The sequence below is a fragment of the Muntiacus reevesi genome, chromosome 10 (genome assembly GCF_963930625.1).
Source record: "Muntiacus reevesi chromosome 10, mMunRee1.1, whole genome shotgun sequence".
In the NCBI taxonomy this organism is placed as follows: Eukaryota; Metazoa; Chordata; class Mammalia; order Artiodactyla; family Cervidae; genus Muntiacus; species Muntiacus reevesi.
The window spans coordinates 7,911,242-7,930,259 of record NC_089258.1 but is presented as its reverse complement, the minus strand read 5'-3'; the positions used below and the strand labels follow the sequence as shown (position 1 = coordinate 7,930,259).

The following is a 19,018-nucleotide window of genomic DNA, read 5'->3' as shown; positions in this document are numbered from 1 at the left end:
ACTGGGGCTCAGGTTACCTCAGGGTCCAGAGAGAAAAAACACTGATGCTGGTACCCCAAGTAGTTAACGTAGTTTTAGAGTGCAGAGTAATACGAAAGGAGTTCCCTGCCCCCAAAGGACTGGATTAAATGAGAAACAGGCCTTTCTCTTCCTTCTTTTGGCCAAAGCTGTGTGGTTTGCAGGATTCTCAGTTCCCTGACCAGGGATTGAACCCTGCTAAGGCAATGAAGCGCTGAGTCCTAAACCAGTGGACCACCAGGGGACTCCCCAAATAGGCCTTTCTATTGGGGGGAAAAAAAGTTTATAATATTTTAAGCTGAGACAAGGCAAATACAGTCTTTGTACATTTGCACAGAAGTAAAGGCAAAAAATTTGAATTGCTGTGGGCAATGGTAATAGGTTTTCCGTCTAGGCAGCACATGAATACAATGAAAAAAATCTTGCTTTGGGCTTTGCATCCAAAGAATGGGAAGGCTTCAGATTCTATGCTGTAGTTTTAATCCCCAGTACCTCAAACTATATGTGAAGCAGAGTCTCTAGAGAGGTAACCAGATTAAAATAAGGTCCTCAGAACAGGTCTTAATCCAATATGACTAATGTCCTTATAAGAAGGGGCAATTAGGACACAGATATGAACAGAGGGAAGACCATGTGGAGATAAACTGAGGACAGAAGCTTCAGAAGAAACCAACCTTGCCAACACCTTACAGAGTCCAAAAGTGTGAAAAAATAAACTTCTGTTTAAGCCACAAAAAAAAAAAAAAAAAAAAAGAGAAGGCTTGCTTTCTCAAAGGGTGGGTGGGGTGGTATGGGAAGCATCGGATTCAACATTCAACCTCCAAAAGCAAGAATCACTAACACCTCAGAACTCCTTCTTCTAGTCTAGGGTTAATGCTAGCCCTGAAAAACAAGCACCAAAATCCCGTAAAGAACAACTCTGCAGTTTTGCTCCAATTTTTCAACAAATCTTCCCAAATATTTAAATCCTCTTCCCTATACTGTCAGTTTACTTATACTGACAAAATATAATGTGTTTCTTTCAAAAGCTTGTCAGCCTCTTAAACAATTATATAGTGTGAAAGAGATGAGAAACAGGGTAGCCAAACTTTTCCACAGCAACCACAGAGTAATGCCAGTAATATCCTCAAGGAAATAAAGCATGATCTGGAAATCTTACATCTAGTCAAAATCTGCCATTTGAAATATAGTGGCAAACACACTAGTATACTCCAATATACACAAGCACATAATATTTTGCATGTGTGAGAACTCAGGGAATGAAATATGGCTCCTAGGAGCAATCCCTTGAGAAATTACTAATGAACAAATTTCAGCCAATTAATAGACCAAAGGAAGTAAAATAATGAGCAGCAAATAGTGAATTGATTTAACAACAGGAATGAGAATTTTAAAAACTGGGATTATGTCACATTACAGTACAGACTGTAAGTTTTATAACCCTGACAATACAGAAACAATAATACTTAAAAGCTAGAAGGGGGAAGGGGGAAGCAGATATCCTTTTCTTTTACATCCAAGTGTCAATGTATTATTTGATGCCGAAAATTCAAGTAATAAAGTATGTATGAGCTAAGGGTACAAATACTCAGCTAACAGTGGTATGATGCTTAGATACGAGGGGATGAGCAGAAATATACTAATTTTCCTAATGATCATAAAAGATCCTGTGTAAAGCAATGGTCTTGAAACTAATATACATGTGATCCTGGAGATAATATAAAATATCACATCAGTTCTTTCCAGCTTCCCTTTTCAGGATTGCCCTTTATAAGAAATGCATATTTCCCACACATCCCAAGAATCTCTATGGTGTTTTGCCTAGTGGAGATGAAACATCAGAAGTGCAAAACAAAGAGAAATTTACAAGTAGAGCTGTTTTTCCTTCCTCATAAATAATTTTGTTAAAAACATAGAGTGATTTTTTTAAAGAGTATTTTGCTATTGGTGGAGTATAATAAACTCAGATATGTATAGATTGGGGCTGCTGGAATTACATCTTCACTAAAACAAACTCAGTAATTCCATCTCTGATTACTGTTGAGAAATGCTTCAACCCCAAGGGAGAACCCCATTAAAGCAAAGCAGAAAGTATAGGAAATGTGTAATGATTCTTTATTTCATAGACATTATAAACTTATGGCAAGTCTTAATGCCTGATCTGAGAATTATTCATAGGCATGATGCTTGTCAAGGTGAGGTGTATCAACACATTTATTTGAATTAAAAAGGGAAGTCATTTTTTTCTGATTAAGAAAATATACTTGCAAAATGTGGTGAAGTCCAAAATATACCCATTTTTCCCAATCCTGTATATTGGGTAGAACAAAGTACCTAGAAAGAAGTGAGTAACTAGCATAATCAAAAGTATCTCGTATATACGTCTTGAATAGTCTTTTAGGTATACTCATCACAGAGAGTGGGAAGCAAATACATAACTTGAAGAAACAGGTTAAGAGAGCCTTGCATACATCAGGAAGCTTCCAATTCTTTGCTTTTGTCAGAAATGGAGCTTCTAATTACTAGCTTCCAGATCATTAAAAAAGATGTTTCAAAGAATGAATAAATGTGGGACAGCAGATTAATTTCCTATACAGAAGAACCTGAAATAACTTACATAGATATCCCAGCCTACTGGGGATATAATTCCCCACTCCTTAGTGTGGGCCGCACCTGTAACTTCCTTTATACAGAACAGAAAGTAGGAAATGAGGAACTTTACAGTGGAGAAATCCTAAAAACAAGTCTCAGCCAGGTGATGAATGTTACCATCAAGAGTGATAAGTCATGCTGACAGTATGTACCCTTGATATGACATGATGAAAATGTACTTTACCTTAATTTCTCCCAACACTCATAACTCCAGTATAATAAGCAGAAAAAAGCATCAAACAAAATCCTAGTTGGGAAATATTCTATAAAACACCCTTCAAAATCATCAAGGTCATCAAAACCAAGGAAAAGTCGAAGAAACTGTTGCAGTTGTCTAAGGAGAAACATCTATTAAATATAATGTGCTATCTATAATGTGTAGGATCTTAGAGCAGAAAAAACGACATTAGGTAAAAATTAAGGAAATGTGAAAGAATATGGACTTTGATCAATCATAACATACTAATATAAGTTCACTAATTGTAACAAATGAACCATACTAATGTTATATGTAGTAACGAAGAAAACTGGCAGGTGTGGGGAACATGGGTACTATCTGTACTTCATGATTTCTCTGATAATCTAAAATCATTGTAAGTTTTTAAAAGTTATTTTAAAAGAAACACACTGATGATAAAACTAAAATAAGAATACCCAGTCAACCTTCTGGGCTAGTTATAATGAGAAACATGGAAAATAACAAGTGCTAACAAAGATCTGGAGAAATCTGAATTCTCACACACTGCTGGTGGGAATGCACTAAAAATTTAATGCAGGTGTGTTGGAAAACATGGCAGTTCCTTGAAAAGTTAAACACTGAGTTATGACCCCACAATTCCATTTCCAGGAATAAGTCCAAGGAAATGAAAACATATGTGCACATAAAAACTTGCATACAATGTTCACAGTAGCATTATTCATAATAGTCAATGAGTGGAAACAACTGAAATGTCCATCAACTGGTGAATGGATAAAAAAAAGTGTAAAGACTAAGACTTTTCAGCAAAAAGTAGTAAGAGTCCTAGAATACAGAAGCAACCAATTCAAACACGGAAGTCATGAAATATAAAGCAGCAGGGTAGAACTCAGATAATGCAAGAGGAAGAACTAACAGTAGAATAATTCTTCCAAAGTGAACAGAGATGAGCAACATATGCATTATTAGTTCATAAATACAACTCTTCAAAATGATACATGCATGCTACATAAAGCTCTAGCATAAAACAAAGCCATCATATATAGAAAAGGATTCTTTTGTACTTGTTAAAAGATTATATCCAATGTTAAGAGCCAGCTAGAAACCAGATTATTTCTTATGGAATTCCTTACCTGACATTTTGAGTAGGATTCCACCTTTCAGAGGGCAGTTCTCCACTCTGTGGGTCATCTACAGGCGGATGAAGAATTGAAATGCATACATCTCCATTCTACAAGACACAAATAACACATTCAGTAAATATTCAAAAGTATGATATAAAAAAATCAATTCTGCTGAAATTTCTTTTATTCCTAGAAAACTTGTTTTCTTACTGCTGGGGAGTAAACTGCTTTTTCTTCATGTTTAGATCCAATGATAAAGAAGAATTAAGCATTTTTATATTATAAATATTCATTTTGACCAATCTCCAAAATACTTTTCTTACTTTTGCCTAAAATCTGCCTATATTTTGACATATATATGTATGTAATATATACATATATTTGGCATAGATTTTTGACACATATATATATGTAATCTGCCTATGTATATGACAAACCTACAGCAAACATCAGTCTCACTGGTGAAAAACTAAAAGCATTTCCTCTAAGATCAGGAACAAGACAAGAATGTTCACTCTTGCCACCATTATTCCACATAGGTTTGGAAGCCCTAGCCACAGATATTGATTGGAAAAGAAAAATAAGTAAATAAAAGGAACCCAAATTGGAAAAAAAGAAGTAAAATTGTCACTGTTTGCAAATGACGTGATACTCTACATAGAAAATCCTAAAGATGCCCCCAGAAAACTACTAGAGCTAATCAATGAATTTGGTAAAGTTGCAGGATACAAAATTAATGCACAGAAATCTCCTGCATTCTTATAACACTAACAATGAAAGATCAGAAAGAGAAATTTAAAAAACAATTCCATTTACCATTGCAACAAAAAAGAATAAAATAACTAGAAATAAACCTACCTAAGGAGGCAAAAGACCTGTACTCAGAAAACTAGAAGACACTGATGAAATCAAAGACAACACAAACAGATGTAAAGATATACCATGTTCTTGGACTGGAAGAATCAATACTGTGAAAATGACTATATTACCCTAAAGCAATTTACAAATTCAATGTAATCCCTATCAAATTACCAATGTCCTTTTTCACAGAATTAGAACAAAAACTTTACAATTTGTATGGAAACAAAATAGATCCCAAATAGCCAAAGCAACTGAGAAAGAAAAGCGAAGTTGGAGGAATCAGGCTCCCTGATTTCAGACTATACTACAAGGTTACAGTAATCAAGACAGTATGGGACTGGCACAAAAACAGACCTATATATCAATGAACAGGAGAGAAAGCCCAGAGATAAACCCACGTACCTATGTAATCTATGACAAAGGAGAAAAGAATATACAACAGAGCAAAGACAAGTCTTTTTGTAAGTGCCACTGGAAAAACTGGACAGCTACATGTAAAAGAATGCAATTAGAACACTAACACTATTCACAAAAAATAAACTCAAAACGGATTATAGACCTAAATGTAAGATGGTACACTATAAAACTCTTAAAGGAAAACACAGGAAGAACCATCTTTGATACAAATCACAGGAAGATATTTTTGTATCCACTCCCTAGAATAATAAAACAAAAACTAAACAAATGGTTATCTAATTAAACTTAAAAGCTTTCACAGAGCAAAGGAAACCATAAACAAGATGAAAAGACAACCTTCAGAATGGGAAAATATTTGCAAACAAAGCAACAGACAAGGGATTACTCCAGAATATACAAACAGCTCATGTAGCTCAATATCAAAAGAAAAACAAACACTAAACAACCCAATCAAAAAATGGGCAGAAGACCTAAGTAGACGTTTCTCCCATAAAGACATACAAATGCCCAAGAGGCACATGAAAAGATGCTCAATATCACTAATTATTAGAGAAATGCATATCGAAACTGCAATGAGGTATCACCTCACACCAGTCAGAACAACCATCATCAAAAAATCTACACACAATAAATGCTGAAGAGGGTGTGGAGAAAAAGGGAACACTTTTGCACTATTGGTGGGAATGTAAATTGATACAGTCACTATAGAGAACAGTATAGCGGGTTCTTAAAAAAATTGAAAATAGAACTACCATATGACCCAGCAACCCCACTACTGGGCAAATACCCTGAGAACACCATAATTCGGAAAGACACAAGCACCCCAATGTTCACTGTAGCACACTATTTACAATAGTCACAACATGCAAGCAAACTAGATGTCCATCAACAGATACATGGATTAAAAAAGATGCGGTGTATATATATATATATAAGTGGCTAAGTGGTAAAGAATCCACCTGCCAATGTAGGAAACACAGGTTTGGTCCCTGGGTTGGGAAAGGGAAATGGCAACCCAATCCACTATTCTTGCCTGAAAAACCCCATGGACAGAGCAGTATGGTGGGTCCATGAGGTCCCAAGAGTCAAACACGACTTAGTGATTAAACACCACCACCACATATATATACAATGGAATATTATTTGGTCATAAAAAAGAATGAAATTGGGTTATTTGTAGAGATGTGGATGGATCTGGAGACTGTCACACAGAATGAAGTCAGAGAAAAATAAATACCATATATTAATGCATATATGTGGAATGTAGAAAAATTGTATATTTGCAGGGCAGGAACAGAGACAGATGAAGAAAATGGATGTGTGAACCTGGGTGGGGGAAGGGAGGAATGAATTGAGAGATTGGAACTGATACAGACACCCTATCATGTGTAAAATAGATAACTAGTGGGAACCTACTGTATAGTGCAGGAAGCTTAGCTGGGTGGTCTATGGTGACCTGGATGGGTGGGATGGGGGTAGAGGGTGTGGTAAAAGGAAGGGAGGTCCAAAAGGAGGGAATATATGTTTATATATAGCTGATTCACTTCACTGTACAGCAGAAATTAACACAATGTTGTACAGCAAATATACCCAAATTTTTAAAAACAGAAAATCTGCCTATAATTTCTCTACAGAGAAACTATGATCACCTTTAATATCAATATCTGGCTTCAAAAGTATGGTTTATATAAACTGATACATGCCTCCTAACAATTATGTATAACTCCCTTGGTATATGGATAGAAGAACTCACCATTATAATATTCTGGTTCATAAATTTAAATTATAGGATCTAATTCACAAGTGCTAAATTTAAGTTAAAACACACATGGACTGTCTCATATGCAATAGAGACTGTTAACAGAAAAGACTGGGAAAGATGTAGTAGCCTACTGGTTTAAAATAAAAGATTCAAATGTTTAAAAAGAGAGGTATAATCATATACAGTGGAATAAATCTTATATATAAAGTCAAATTTACATACAGGTACATACACACCAAGATAACAGAACATTTTAAAAAGGAGAATAAAATTTTAATAATATCAATGTCAAATACTATATTCCAAAACTTTGTATTAATGTTAGATAACATGAAGAAGTTAAAAAAAAAAACCAACACTATAGAAATGAGGAGAGAAAAACTAGATATATTTGGAGAGGACACCTAGGAGGTGCTTTGGAAGAAGAAAAAGGCTTAAAGGTTGAAGAAGCTTTCAATAATTACTTCAATTTTAATAACCTAAAGGAAATTTAGACATGAGATTGCCTGAAAAAATAAACCAACATCAGAAATATGTTTGGGTAGTTATATTTATTTTGTACTCTTACACCAATTACCACAAAATTGGCTGAAAACAACACAAATTTATTATTTTATAGTCTTGTAGGTCCAGGCTTGATACTGCTCTCCACAGGGTTAAAGTCAACTGTGTGGGTAACAACACACTCCTTACTGGAGGCTCCAAGAAAGAATCCCTTTCCTTGCCCTTTCTGGCTTCTAAAGGCCACTCACATTCTTTCATTCTTGGCCCTCTTCCTCTAATCCTCACAGGAAGCAACGCTGCATTTTTGGAGCCTTTCTTCTAAAGTTACATCTCCTCCTCACTCTGATTTTCTTCCTACCCTACCTCTTTCACTTTAAAGCAGTGGTCCCCAACTTTTTTGGCGCCTGGGGCTGGTTTGGTGGAAGACAGTTTTCCATGCTCAGGGGTGGGGGTGAGGGGTGATTTTGGCATGATTCAAGCACAGTAGGGTTTGCACTCGTATGAGAATCTAATGCTCGGGCAATAATATGAGCAATGGGGAGCAGCTGTAAATATAGATGAAGCTTGGCTTGCTCGCCCACCACGTGGGGGCTTGCTCACCCATCTCCTGCTCTGTGGCCTGGTTCCTAAAAGGCCCAGGGATTGGGGACTCCTACTTTAATGGACCCTGTGATTACACTGGGACCACCTAGATTATCCAGAATAATCTCAGTTCAAGGTCACCTGATAAGCAAGCCTAATTCTTACCATGTGAAGGTACATATCACAGACTCCAGGGATTACAATACAGACATCTCTGTGGGAACATTATTCTACCTACCACAGGAGTGAAGAACACATTTTGAATGAAAAATAGAGTGAACAGAGGAGTATGTTACTTTGTTCCAGTTTAGTGTGTGTGTTAAGTAAAATTTCTGAGTAGTGAAATGATATAAACATACATACGCAGAAATGATATATCAAAAGATGGGAATCTCTGGAGGAGGGCATGGCAACTCACTCCAGTATGCCTGCCTGAGCCTGGCGGGCTACAGTTCATGGGGTCGCAAAAGAGTCAGACACAACTCAGTGACTAAACAACAGCAGCAATTTTACAACAATCCTAAAAGAGCATCAGCAGGATGGACAGTTCCAGCAAAAGTCTCATCATCAGTGAATTCAATGAAGACGTCAGCAGTTGTATTTGTCTTTTGAGCCCAGATCACTGGAAGAGAACAAATCAGTTCCACCTGCTGGATCTAACTTGGAATAAAAACATGGTTAAGAATAAAAGAAAATGCCCTTGTTTTCATTATAAAAAAAAAGATGGGCATCTCCACTGTTTCAGGCAAAAAGCACTTGACAAGACCCAACACTTACTCATAATAAAAACACTCAGAAAACCATACTTTCCAGCTATCTTAAAAGTGTAAAAGGGAGTTATATTAAGAAAATAAATTAATTTAAGAAACAAAAAAACCAACCCACAGCTAACATACTCAATGGTGAAAAATTTCCTAAGATCAGAAATAAGACAAAGTGCACCCACTTTTACCACTGCTATTTACAATGTCCTGGAAGTGGTAGCCAGAGCAATTAAGAAAAATTCTGAAAGTGTACAAATTGAAAAGGAAGAAGTAAATCCATTTCTATTGTAAATGCCAAAGAAAATTCCAAAGAACTCACAAGAAAACTACTAGAGATAATCAATTCAACAAAGTTGTAAGATACAAACACTCAAATCAGTTCATTTTGGGATTTTTGAAATTCCAGTGGCGGCATCTCTGGAGGAGGGCATGGCAACCCACTCCAGACTCCAGTATTCTTGCCTGAAAAATCCCATGGACAAAGGTTAGGACTCTGTGCTTTCACAGCCCAGGACCCGGGTTCAATCCCTGGTAAGGGAACTAAGATCACACAAGCCATGCATGGCAAAAATAAATAAAACAAAAATTTTTAAATCAGCTTCATTTTTATATACTAGTGATGAACAATCTAAAAAACAAGTTAAGCAAACAATTCCATTTACAATGGCCTCTAAAAGAATAGAATATCTAGGAATAAATCTAACCAGGGAGGTGAAAGTCCTATACAAAGAATATTACAAAACACTGCTCAAAGAAATTAAAGATGACCTAAAAAAAAAAGAAAAACAGCCTATATTCATGGGTAGGAAGACTTAATGTTGGCAATATTCCCCAGTATGATCTACAGATTCAATCCAATCCCAATTAAAACCCTAGCTTCCCTTTTTGTAAAACTGACCAACCGCCCCTAAAATTTATAAGGAAATTTAAGGAACCCACAAAAGCCAAAACAATCTTAGAAAATAATAATAAAGTTGAAGGATTCATACTTCCTGATTTCAAAACTTACTACAGAGCTACAGAGAATAAGACAGTTTAGGACTGGCATGACAGATATATAGATCAAGGCAACAGAACTTAGAGTCTACACAGATTCATACAACATAGCCAACTGATTTCTAAGATGGTAAGTTCATCCAATGGGGGAAAGAACAGTCTCTTTAGCAAATGATATTGGGACTGGATTTCCAAAAGAATGAAGTTGAATTCCTACCTCAAACCATATACGAAATTAATTCAAAATGGAACAAAGACCCAAGAGCCTAAATCATAGTCTTTTTATAAAAGTGTGTCTGTGTTTGTCTATGTGTGTGTTTAAAATCTTCATGACCTTGGATTTAGCAATGGACTTTTAGGTATGATACCAAAAGCATGCATAAACAGATAAACTAGACCTCTTCATCAAAATTAAGCACTTTTGTGCATAGGAAATTATCAATGAAAATGGGGAAAAAAAAACAATCGATACATATGAGAGGAAATATTTGCAGGTTATAAGGAGGTGACAAGGGTTCGAACCCTGGGCCGGGAAAATTCCACATGCTGTGAAGCAACTAAGCCCATGAGCCAGTGCACTAGAGCCTGCAAGCCACAACTACTGAAGCTCCTGCTCCACAACAAGAGAAGCCAACCCAATGAAGAGCCGGTGCATCACAACAAAAAGTAGCCACTGCCTGTTGCAACTAGAGAAAGTCCAGGCAACACCAAAGACCCACCACAGCCAAAAATAAATAAATTTTTTTTTTAAAAAAGGAGGGGGGAGGGAGAAGTTCTAAGCTTTGAGAAAGGCAGTTCTGAGATGTAAAATGAATAACAAATACAAAGAGCAGTGAGATTTTGAGTTGCCATAGTTGTGAAGTTCATACTCAAGAGTTTGTGTACAAAAACTTCATTTGAATACATGATTTAATGGGCTTCACTGGTTATCTACTTCAGAACACACACAACACATGTAACCAGGCAAACTGTTACTAAGATCACTCAACATATTATGTAAAGCAAAAAGGAGGCAACTGTGCAACATGGTCATTGATGACAAGTTCATATTAAATTTCTTTCGTTCTCCAAGTTTCCCCTTGGTATTTATAAATTTCACAAATGTGGCAATGATAAAAGAAATGTTGAAATTGATAACAGCAGTTTATTTATAACTTTGGGGGCTACAGTAATATCTGTGAATGTATTTAACAGAATTGTACCAAAGCTCTAAGTTTTTAAAAACTTGATAAAACTACTTTCTACCAAAAATAGTCCTTATAATTTTAATGCTCACGAAGTTAATACACAAAAAACTCCTCAATTCACATATTTTATTTTTGTTTTGTGGTGGTTGATATTGTCACTGTTCCCCCATTTCAACCCCAGTTCTATTATAAATAATTCTGTAGTAAACAATTTGGTGACTAGAACAATTTGACATTGAGGTCCATTGTGTTTCTAGGTGACAACATAGATGGGTGAGGAGAGAGCAACCTCCAAGAATATCCCATCCCTTTGGCTAAGAACCATGAGCCCACTTACTTGGGCCCCCAAGATCAATTCTGATACCATTTCCAGAATATAGCAAAGTAAATTAACAAATGTGAGGAAAGTCTCTTGTGACTCATTTGATTACATCAAATTTTATGACTTAACACTTGTTTACAAACAACTTATACGGCATGGTAAACAACTGCATATTCGTACGATATGCATGCATTATTTTACTGCTAAAATTTTTATGAACATGAAAAATATTTCTAAAAATAATGATCCAATGCTAAATCTTAAGAGACAGAACTAGACTGCCTACCTAAGTGGTGAAAAAGCAATGGAAAGGGGACTGTATTTACCTACACTTTCTTCTGAAAGAGCTTTGGTTCCTTTATCATGCTTTTTTTTTCTTTTTTGACAAAAGTTTGAGAATTAGATAAATGAGATGTAAACAGGCAAGTGTGTGGCTCTAACGTGAATTCATTCTCAGTGGCAAGACAAGGTTACATAGAACAATATAACACATTCAATGTTGTTTTCATTTCTCTTTTATTATCTAAAACCTATATATACCACCTAGTTTTGAAGGCAATAATTTCTGATTATTAAATGGAGACAGACACAAAAATATTTCAGTATTAACTGAACTCAGTTTTAACTTATGAAACAGTGAAACATTTCTATAGTCTCTCTCCTACAACAGGATAATTTTGTTATACAGAATGGTATATATAATAACACATTCAATGTTGTCTGTATTATGGTTATGTCAAATACTAAAGATACTAAGGAAAACAATATCCTGGGAGCTTATTTCTGGAAATGTTACAATGTATCACCTTTTGAGCACTCTTTGTCCTGTTTTAAGAAAAGAAAAATGAAGATAATGACTTACAGAAAAAACCAGATTGTGAAAAACAATAAAGCTGCTCCAAGGTGTTCTTTATGTAGACTGAGATCCAAAATTCAGCACTATAGAATTAGTAAAGGCCCTGTACCTCTATTTCTGGAGCACAGGAGCTTGCCAATAACGTGTGACCAAAAAAACCCCCAAAACTATACTATTAAAGTTGCAAATTTTAAAAAACAAACTTAATGCTTGGGCCTCAGCTACAACTTCAGACCCCTACTGTAATGAAACAGACTACAGAATGATAGAGGAGGAAACTCAAAGGACTCATGAGTGGGCCTTGACATACACCCCAAGAAACATAAGGAATCATTTCAGGATCCTTAGAACTTAGCACAAAGCTCAGTATATTTCATCAAAAAAGCTAGAAATTGTTTTCCCAGGCATGCGCACTTGTCCAACAGAAGACCCTAACCTTGAATTTGTTTCAGAAGAGACTCTCAACTGGTATGCAGCAACTCCTTAAAGGAGACCAGTACAAATGATTCCCACTCCCTTCACCCGCAAGTTGAATCTCTGATCAAAGTGACAAATTGTGAAGCTAGAGTCTGTAAAGCTAGGGAACAGGTACACAAATAAATTTATATAGCTTTACTAAATTTTAAAAAATATAAATGCTAACACATATGAATTATAATCTTAGCAATGAGCAGCAACGGTTTAAAGTCTCAATCTTAAAGTAACCATAATATGGAACAGTGTGTGCTCAGTCAGGTCCAACTCTTTACGACCCCATGGACAGTAGACCAGCAGGTTCCTCTGTCCATGGAATTCTCCAGGCAAGAATACTGGAGTGGATTGCCATTTCCTACTGCAGGGGAACTTCCCAACCCAGAGATCAAACTTGTGGCTCCTGAGTCCCCTGTACTGGCAGGAGGATTCTTTACCACTGAGCCACCTGGAAAGCCCCAACCATAATATACACTGCTATAATAAAAGCCATGAATAGTTCTTTGTCGCCACATCATACTGAGCTATGGAGATTAAAGGACAGTATCAAAAAATCAAACCTTCAAAGAAATTCATGATAGATCTCTCTTACCTCATAAATGTTGGGGTGCCACATTTTGGTCAAGAATCTGAAGGTAGGTGGTGAATATGGGTAGTCAATAGGAAATTTAATATGCGCCTAAAAAGAAAAAAAAAATGAAATGCTAGTAAGTAAGACTACAGGTTACTTATCTGCCTAACAATTCACCCTAATATACTCCAGTGAAATGGAACATCTTTCTGCACCATAAACTCTGGAGATTAAAATAGTTCATATATATTTTGTCAGCCCCAATGCTAGGGTTATTAGCATGTTTTTACAACTATCTCTTTAAATATTTATAAAAATTTATGTTAAATTGCAAATGCTCAACAGTTATATAATTTTTAACTGAATAAACATGAGTGAAAATGTTTAATATGTGTGTCACATTAATGGCTGCATTTTATATTCATAACAATTAATACGACCTTATGGTATATTATAGAACAAAGATAATTTGCTTTACTTAACACCATTTAACTACTACCAAGGAGTAATAAATGCTATCATTTTGATACGGCTCTTCCAGGAGTTTTTCATGCTGAAGTATGCTTATCTCTTTACAAAGCTTATTTTCAATTATTGTAATTATACTGTTTCTTTCCATCTGTATTATATCATAAACATTTTCCTTTGTATGTATGATTGTTAATATTTGCAAGATGTTTCCATCATATGGATATATAGATGAACCATTTAAAAAAACCCATTTCCTTATTTTGGAACATATTGGTGATTTTTCACTCTTTTGCTATTGTAAATACAGTCACAGTGAATGTCCTCAGCAGAATCCCACATTTCAAATATAAATAAATCCAAAGTGTCATCTAACCATACCAGTAAAAGGGAATGAGGACGGGAATGAAAGGACAAGCTGAGAGTAAAGCTGAGGATAGCAGTGAAAACTGCAGTCAGGATTCTCAAAAATTCTGTCTTCAATAAAAGCAATGAGAAAAATAGCAACAATTGTAAGAATCAACTTCTTCAAAATCTAGAAAATCACGAGGCTTGTAGCAGTTCAGGGAGGATCTATTCAAGGAAAATAGTCGAAATGGTTTTTATAGTAAACTTTGTGGCCATGGGGTCGCAGAGTCGGACACTACTGAGCGACTTCACTCACTCACTTCACTTGTGGTATTTTAACTTGCTCTAGTTAAAAGATCTCCAGGAGATCTTCCCAACCCAGGGATCGAACCCAGGTCTCCCACGTCGCAGGTGGATTCTTTACCATCTGAGCCACCAGGGACTCAGCAGGTCAAATAGACTAAACAACTATTTTAACAGGAAAGGGTGGGATATGAAATGTCTGTATGGCTTTGAAAATCTCTGACCAATTTCTAACTAGAAGATCAGGTCAATGTATAGGGCCATGAATATGCCTCAGCTATGCACATGCTCAGAGAAGTCATGAGAGGTCATTAGATGGCCTTCAACTAGCACCTCTGGTGAACCTGAGATCTGCACAAGCAGCAAATGAAGGTTAGGCCGAATTTGCAGCTACCTAGCTGAGTGTTAAAGGCATGCCCCCAAATACACACAGAGCTCCTCTAAAATGCCCAGGAGGTTTGTTGGTTCCAGGAAAATAACTGCATTTAATTTAATAAGGGAAACTTCTGCCCAATTACTGGGTGACCACTAAGCTAACCAAGTGAAGACTCTACTGGCCACACACAACCAAGAACACAGACGTTTCAGAATTAGGTCAGAAAAGTCATTAAGTAAGGAAGCAACTTCAACAAACAAGAACAACCAACATCCTGATGCCACAATATATTATTTAAGCATCCAGTTTTCAACAAAATGTTACAAAACATGAAAAGAAAGTATGGCACATACAAAGGGTAAAAATAGCAACCAACAGAAACTGGAAGGTCAGATATTTATTAGAAAAAGACTTTAGATCAGCTGTATTAAATATATTCCAAAGATTAAAAGAAACCACAGCTAAAGAAATAAGGAAATGTATATGGAAAATCTTTCAGCATATCAACATGAAGAAATTGTAAAAAACAAACAAACAAACAAAAAGCTTTGGAGCAAAAGAACCAAACATAAACCACGAAGCTGCAAAATACAGTAACTGAAATTTTAAAAATCTGCTAGATAGGCTGAACAGCAGATGTGATGAAACAGAAAAAAGAATCAGTGAAACTGAAGAAAGTTCTGTTTAGATTAACCAGTCTGAGTTAAGAGGAACACAAAGCAACTAACAGAGACCTATGGGACACCAGGTTATCAATATATACACACTAAGAGTCTCATAAGAAGAAATAAAAGGGGCAAAAAGAGCATTTGATGAAATAATGGCCAAAAATTTGCCAAATTTGATTAAAACAATGACTCTAACAACCAAAAGCTCAACAAACTCCCAAGAGAAAAACTCAAAGAGATACACATCTATCTATCTATCTATCGTATCTATCTATATATCATAGTCAAACTGTTCACAGCTAAAGAATGAATCTTGAAAGCGGCAAAAAATAAACAATCCATCAAGTAGAATCCCTTGACAAACAGTGCCATCTCACCAGAAACCAGGAAGTCAGAAGGCAGTGGAATAACATTCGAAGTACAAAGAACAACATCTGTCAATTGAGAATTCTATATCCAGCAAAACCATTCCTTAAAACTCGAATAGGCAAATTAAAACATTCCTAGGTAAACAAAAACTGAGAACTAGCAGATGATGACTAGCAGACCTCACCTCCAAGAAATACTAAAGGGAGTCCTTTAGGTTGAAAGGAAAGGACTAGCTACTACGTGAACCAAGATGAAGAAAAAGCACAGATAAATATATAGTACAAGTACAGGATAGACACAAAAGATATAATAAATGTTCCTTTTGTTTATAACTTTTTCCTCCCAATTTAAAAAACAGGGCTTCCCTGGTGGCTCAGTGGTAAAGAATCTGCCTGCCAATGCAGGAGACATGAGTTTGATCCCTGATCTGAGAAGACCCCACACAGCATGAAGAAATTAAGTCCATGTGCCACAACTACTGAGCCTGTGCTCTAGAGCCTGGGAGCCACAGCCACTTAGCCCACTGGTCACAACCATTGAAGGCAACATGCCCTGGAGCCTGTGCTCCACAACAAGAGAAGATAATACAATGAAGAGCCTGCAAATAGCAACTAGAGAATAGCCCCCACTCCCCACAACTAGAGAAAATCCCAATGTGATTTGGATGTGAAGAGCCATCACAGCCAAAAATAAATTAAATTTTAAAAATACACAGCATAATAATTATAAATCTACTAAAGAGCACAAACCACACAAAGAAGTAATTTGTATACCAATAAATAACTGAACTGTATAGTTATATGATGTTTATATAAAATAACTCCAAAAATTCAACACCCCTTCATGACTGAAAACACCCAACAAACTAGAAATATAAGGGAAATTACTTGATTTGACAAAGGCCATCTAGTAAACAAAACTGCAACTAATATTATACTTAATGGTTAAGGAATTTCAGAAATTAGACAGGGATGTCCACTCTCATCATGGTGTATTCAACACTGTATTGGAGATGCTAGCCATAGCCAGGGCAACTGGCAAGCAAATGAAATAAAAGGCATCTTGGTTAAAAAGTAAGAAGTAAAGTTACTTCTATTTTTATATTACATAATCCTTTATACAGAAAAATAAAAAGAATCCACTAAATATATTAGAATAGCAAATCAGTAAAGTTGCAAGATAAAACTTATAATATCAGCATCAATTATATTTCTATACAGCAGCCCTGAACAAACTGAAAATGAAATTAAGAAAATTCTATTTATAATAGCAACAAAAATAATAAATACTTAGGAATGAGAAGTACAAAACTTGGGACTTCCCTGGCAGTCCAGTGGTTAAGACTTCACCCTCCAATGCAGGGGGTGTGGGTTCAATACTTGGTGGAGGAGTTAAGATCCCATGTGCCTCATGGCCAAAAATTTTAAAAACAAAAAACCCAGAAGCAATAATGTAACAAACTGAATAAAGACTTTAAAAACGGTTCACATAAAAAAGAAAAAAATCTTCAACAAAAATGTGTGCAAAACTCACACTCTAAAAAGTACAAAACATTTTAAAAGAAATTAAAGACTTAAGTAAATATTAAATATCCATGATATTACAAGTTCATGTAGTTTCCCAGATGGCACAGTGATAAAGAATCTGCCTGACAATGCAGGCAACCCAGGAGACATGGATTTGATGCCTGGGTTGGGAAGTTCCCTTAGAGAAGAAAATGGCAACCCACTTCAGTATTCTTGCCTGGAAAATTCCATGGACAGAGGAGCCTGGTGGGCTGCAGTCCATGGGGTCACAAAGGGTTGGAGACGCCTGAGCAAATACACATGTTCACGGACTGAAAGATTTAATATTCTTAAGATGGTAATCCTCCCCAAATTGATCTACACATTCAACCTCACTGTATGGAAATCTCTGCTGCCTTCTTTTCAGTTTAGTCGTGTCCGACTATTTGCAACCCATGGACTGCAGCACACCAGGCTTCCTGTCCATCACCAACTCCCGGAGCTTGCTCAAACTCATGTCCATCGAGTCACTGATGCCATCCAACCATCTCATCCTCTGTCATCCCTTCTTCTCTTATCTTCAATCTTTCCCAGCATCAGAGTCTTTTCGTGAGTCAGTTCTTCACATCAAGTAGCCAAAGTATTGGAGTTTCAGCTTCAGCATCAGTCCTTCCAATGAATATTCAGGGTTGATTTCCTTTAGGATGGACTGGTTGGACCTCCTTGCAGTCCAAGGGAACTCTTAAAGAGACTTCTCCAACACCACAGTTCAAAAGCATCAATTCTTCGGCACTAAGCTTTCTTTGTAGTCCAACTCTCACATCCATACTGACTACTGGAAAAACCATAGCTTTGACTAGATGAACCTTTGTCAGCAAAATAATGTCTCTGCTTTTTATATGCTATCTAGGTTGGTCATAGCTTCTCTTCCAAGGAGCAAGCACATCTTTTAATTGCTTGGCTGCAGTTACCATCTGCAGTGATGATGGAGCCCAAGAAAATAAAGTCTGTCACTGTTTCCATTATTTCCCCATCTATTATCTATTTGCCATGAAGTGATGGGACTGGATGCCATGATCTTAGTTTTTTCAATGTTGAGTTTTAAGCCTCCTTTACAGAAATGGCAAAATTGGTACTTGGGGGACCCAGAATAGCTAACAAAATCTTGAAAAAGAAGAACAAAATGAGACAACTCACACTTCCCAATTCCAATATACTACACATCTACAGTGATCAAGACAGTTTGGTATTAACATAAGGACAATTCAGTGGGGAAAAGGCCTTGTCAACAAATTGTGCTGAGACAACTAGATATCCACATACAAAGGAGTGAAGTTAAATCCTTTTAAATACACCAGAGGATTCTGCTTTTAACCAGGCCTGCCCTCAGAAGCTACTAAGAACCTAACTTGGAAGGATCATTGTCAAAGCACAACTAACTTAGGGGAAGAGAAATATAGAACTCCAACCCTAATATCCCACCTCAGAGGCAAAGAAAAATTGAGAAACTCTTTTGAAAAGTTCACAGTCCAGAAGCAAAGCCTCGCTAAAAGGCCAAAACCTAATCACAGAAGTACACAACTCCTTCCCTTCCCCTCACACCCCACCAATATATTACTGAGACACTTACAGCATATTATTTTAACAGAGTATATCACAGCTAAGTAACAAGAAAAAATTACAAGGCATAACGAAAGG

The 19,018-nt window shown here is 36.3% G+C and overlaps 1 protein-coding gene across 1 annotated transcript in view; it reads right to left on the bottom strand.

The window, feature by feature from the left end:
- The window catches only part of UBE2R2 (ubiquitin conjugating enzyme E2 R2), a 94,546-nt gene that overhangs the window by 11,181 nt on the left and 64,347 nt on the right, over nucleotides 1-19,018 (bottom strand). Inside the window, exons 2-3 of the mRNA XM_065946605.1 lie at nucleotides 13,305-13,391; nucleotides 4,000-4,097 (exon numbers count right to left, since the gene is read on the bottom strand). Coding sequence (XP_065802677.1) covers nucleotides 4,000-4,097; nucleotides 13,305-13,391 — 185 coding nt within the window. The remainder of the gene's footprint in view (nucleotides 1-3,999; nucleotides 4,098-13,304; nucleotides 13,392-19,018) is intronic.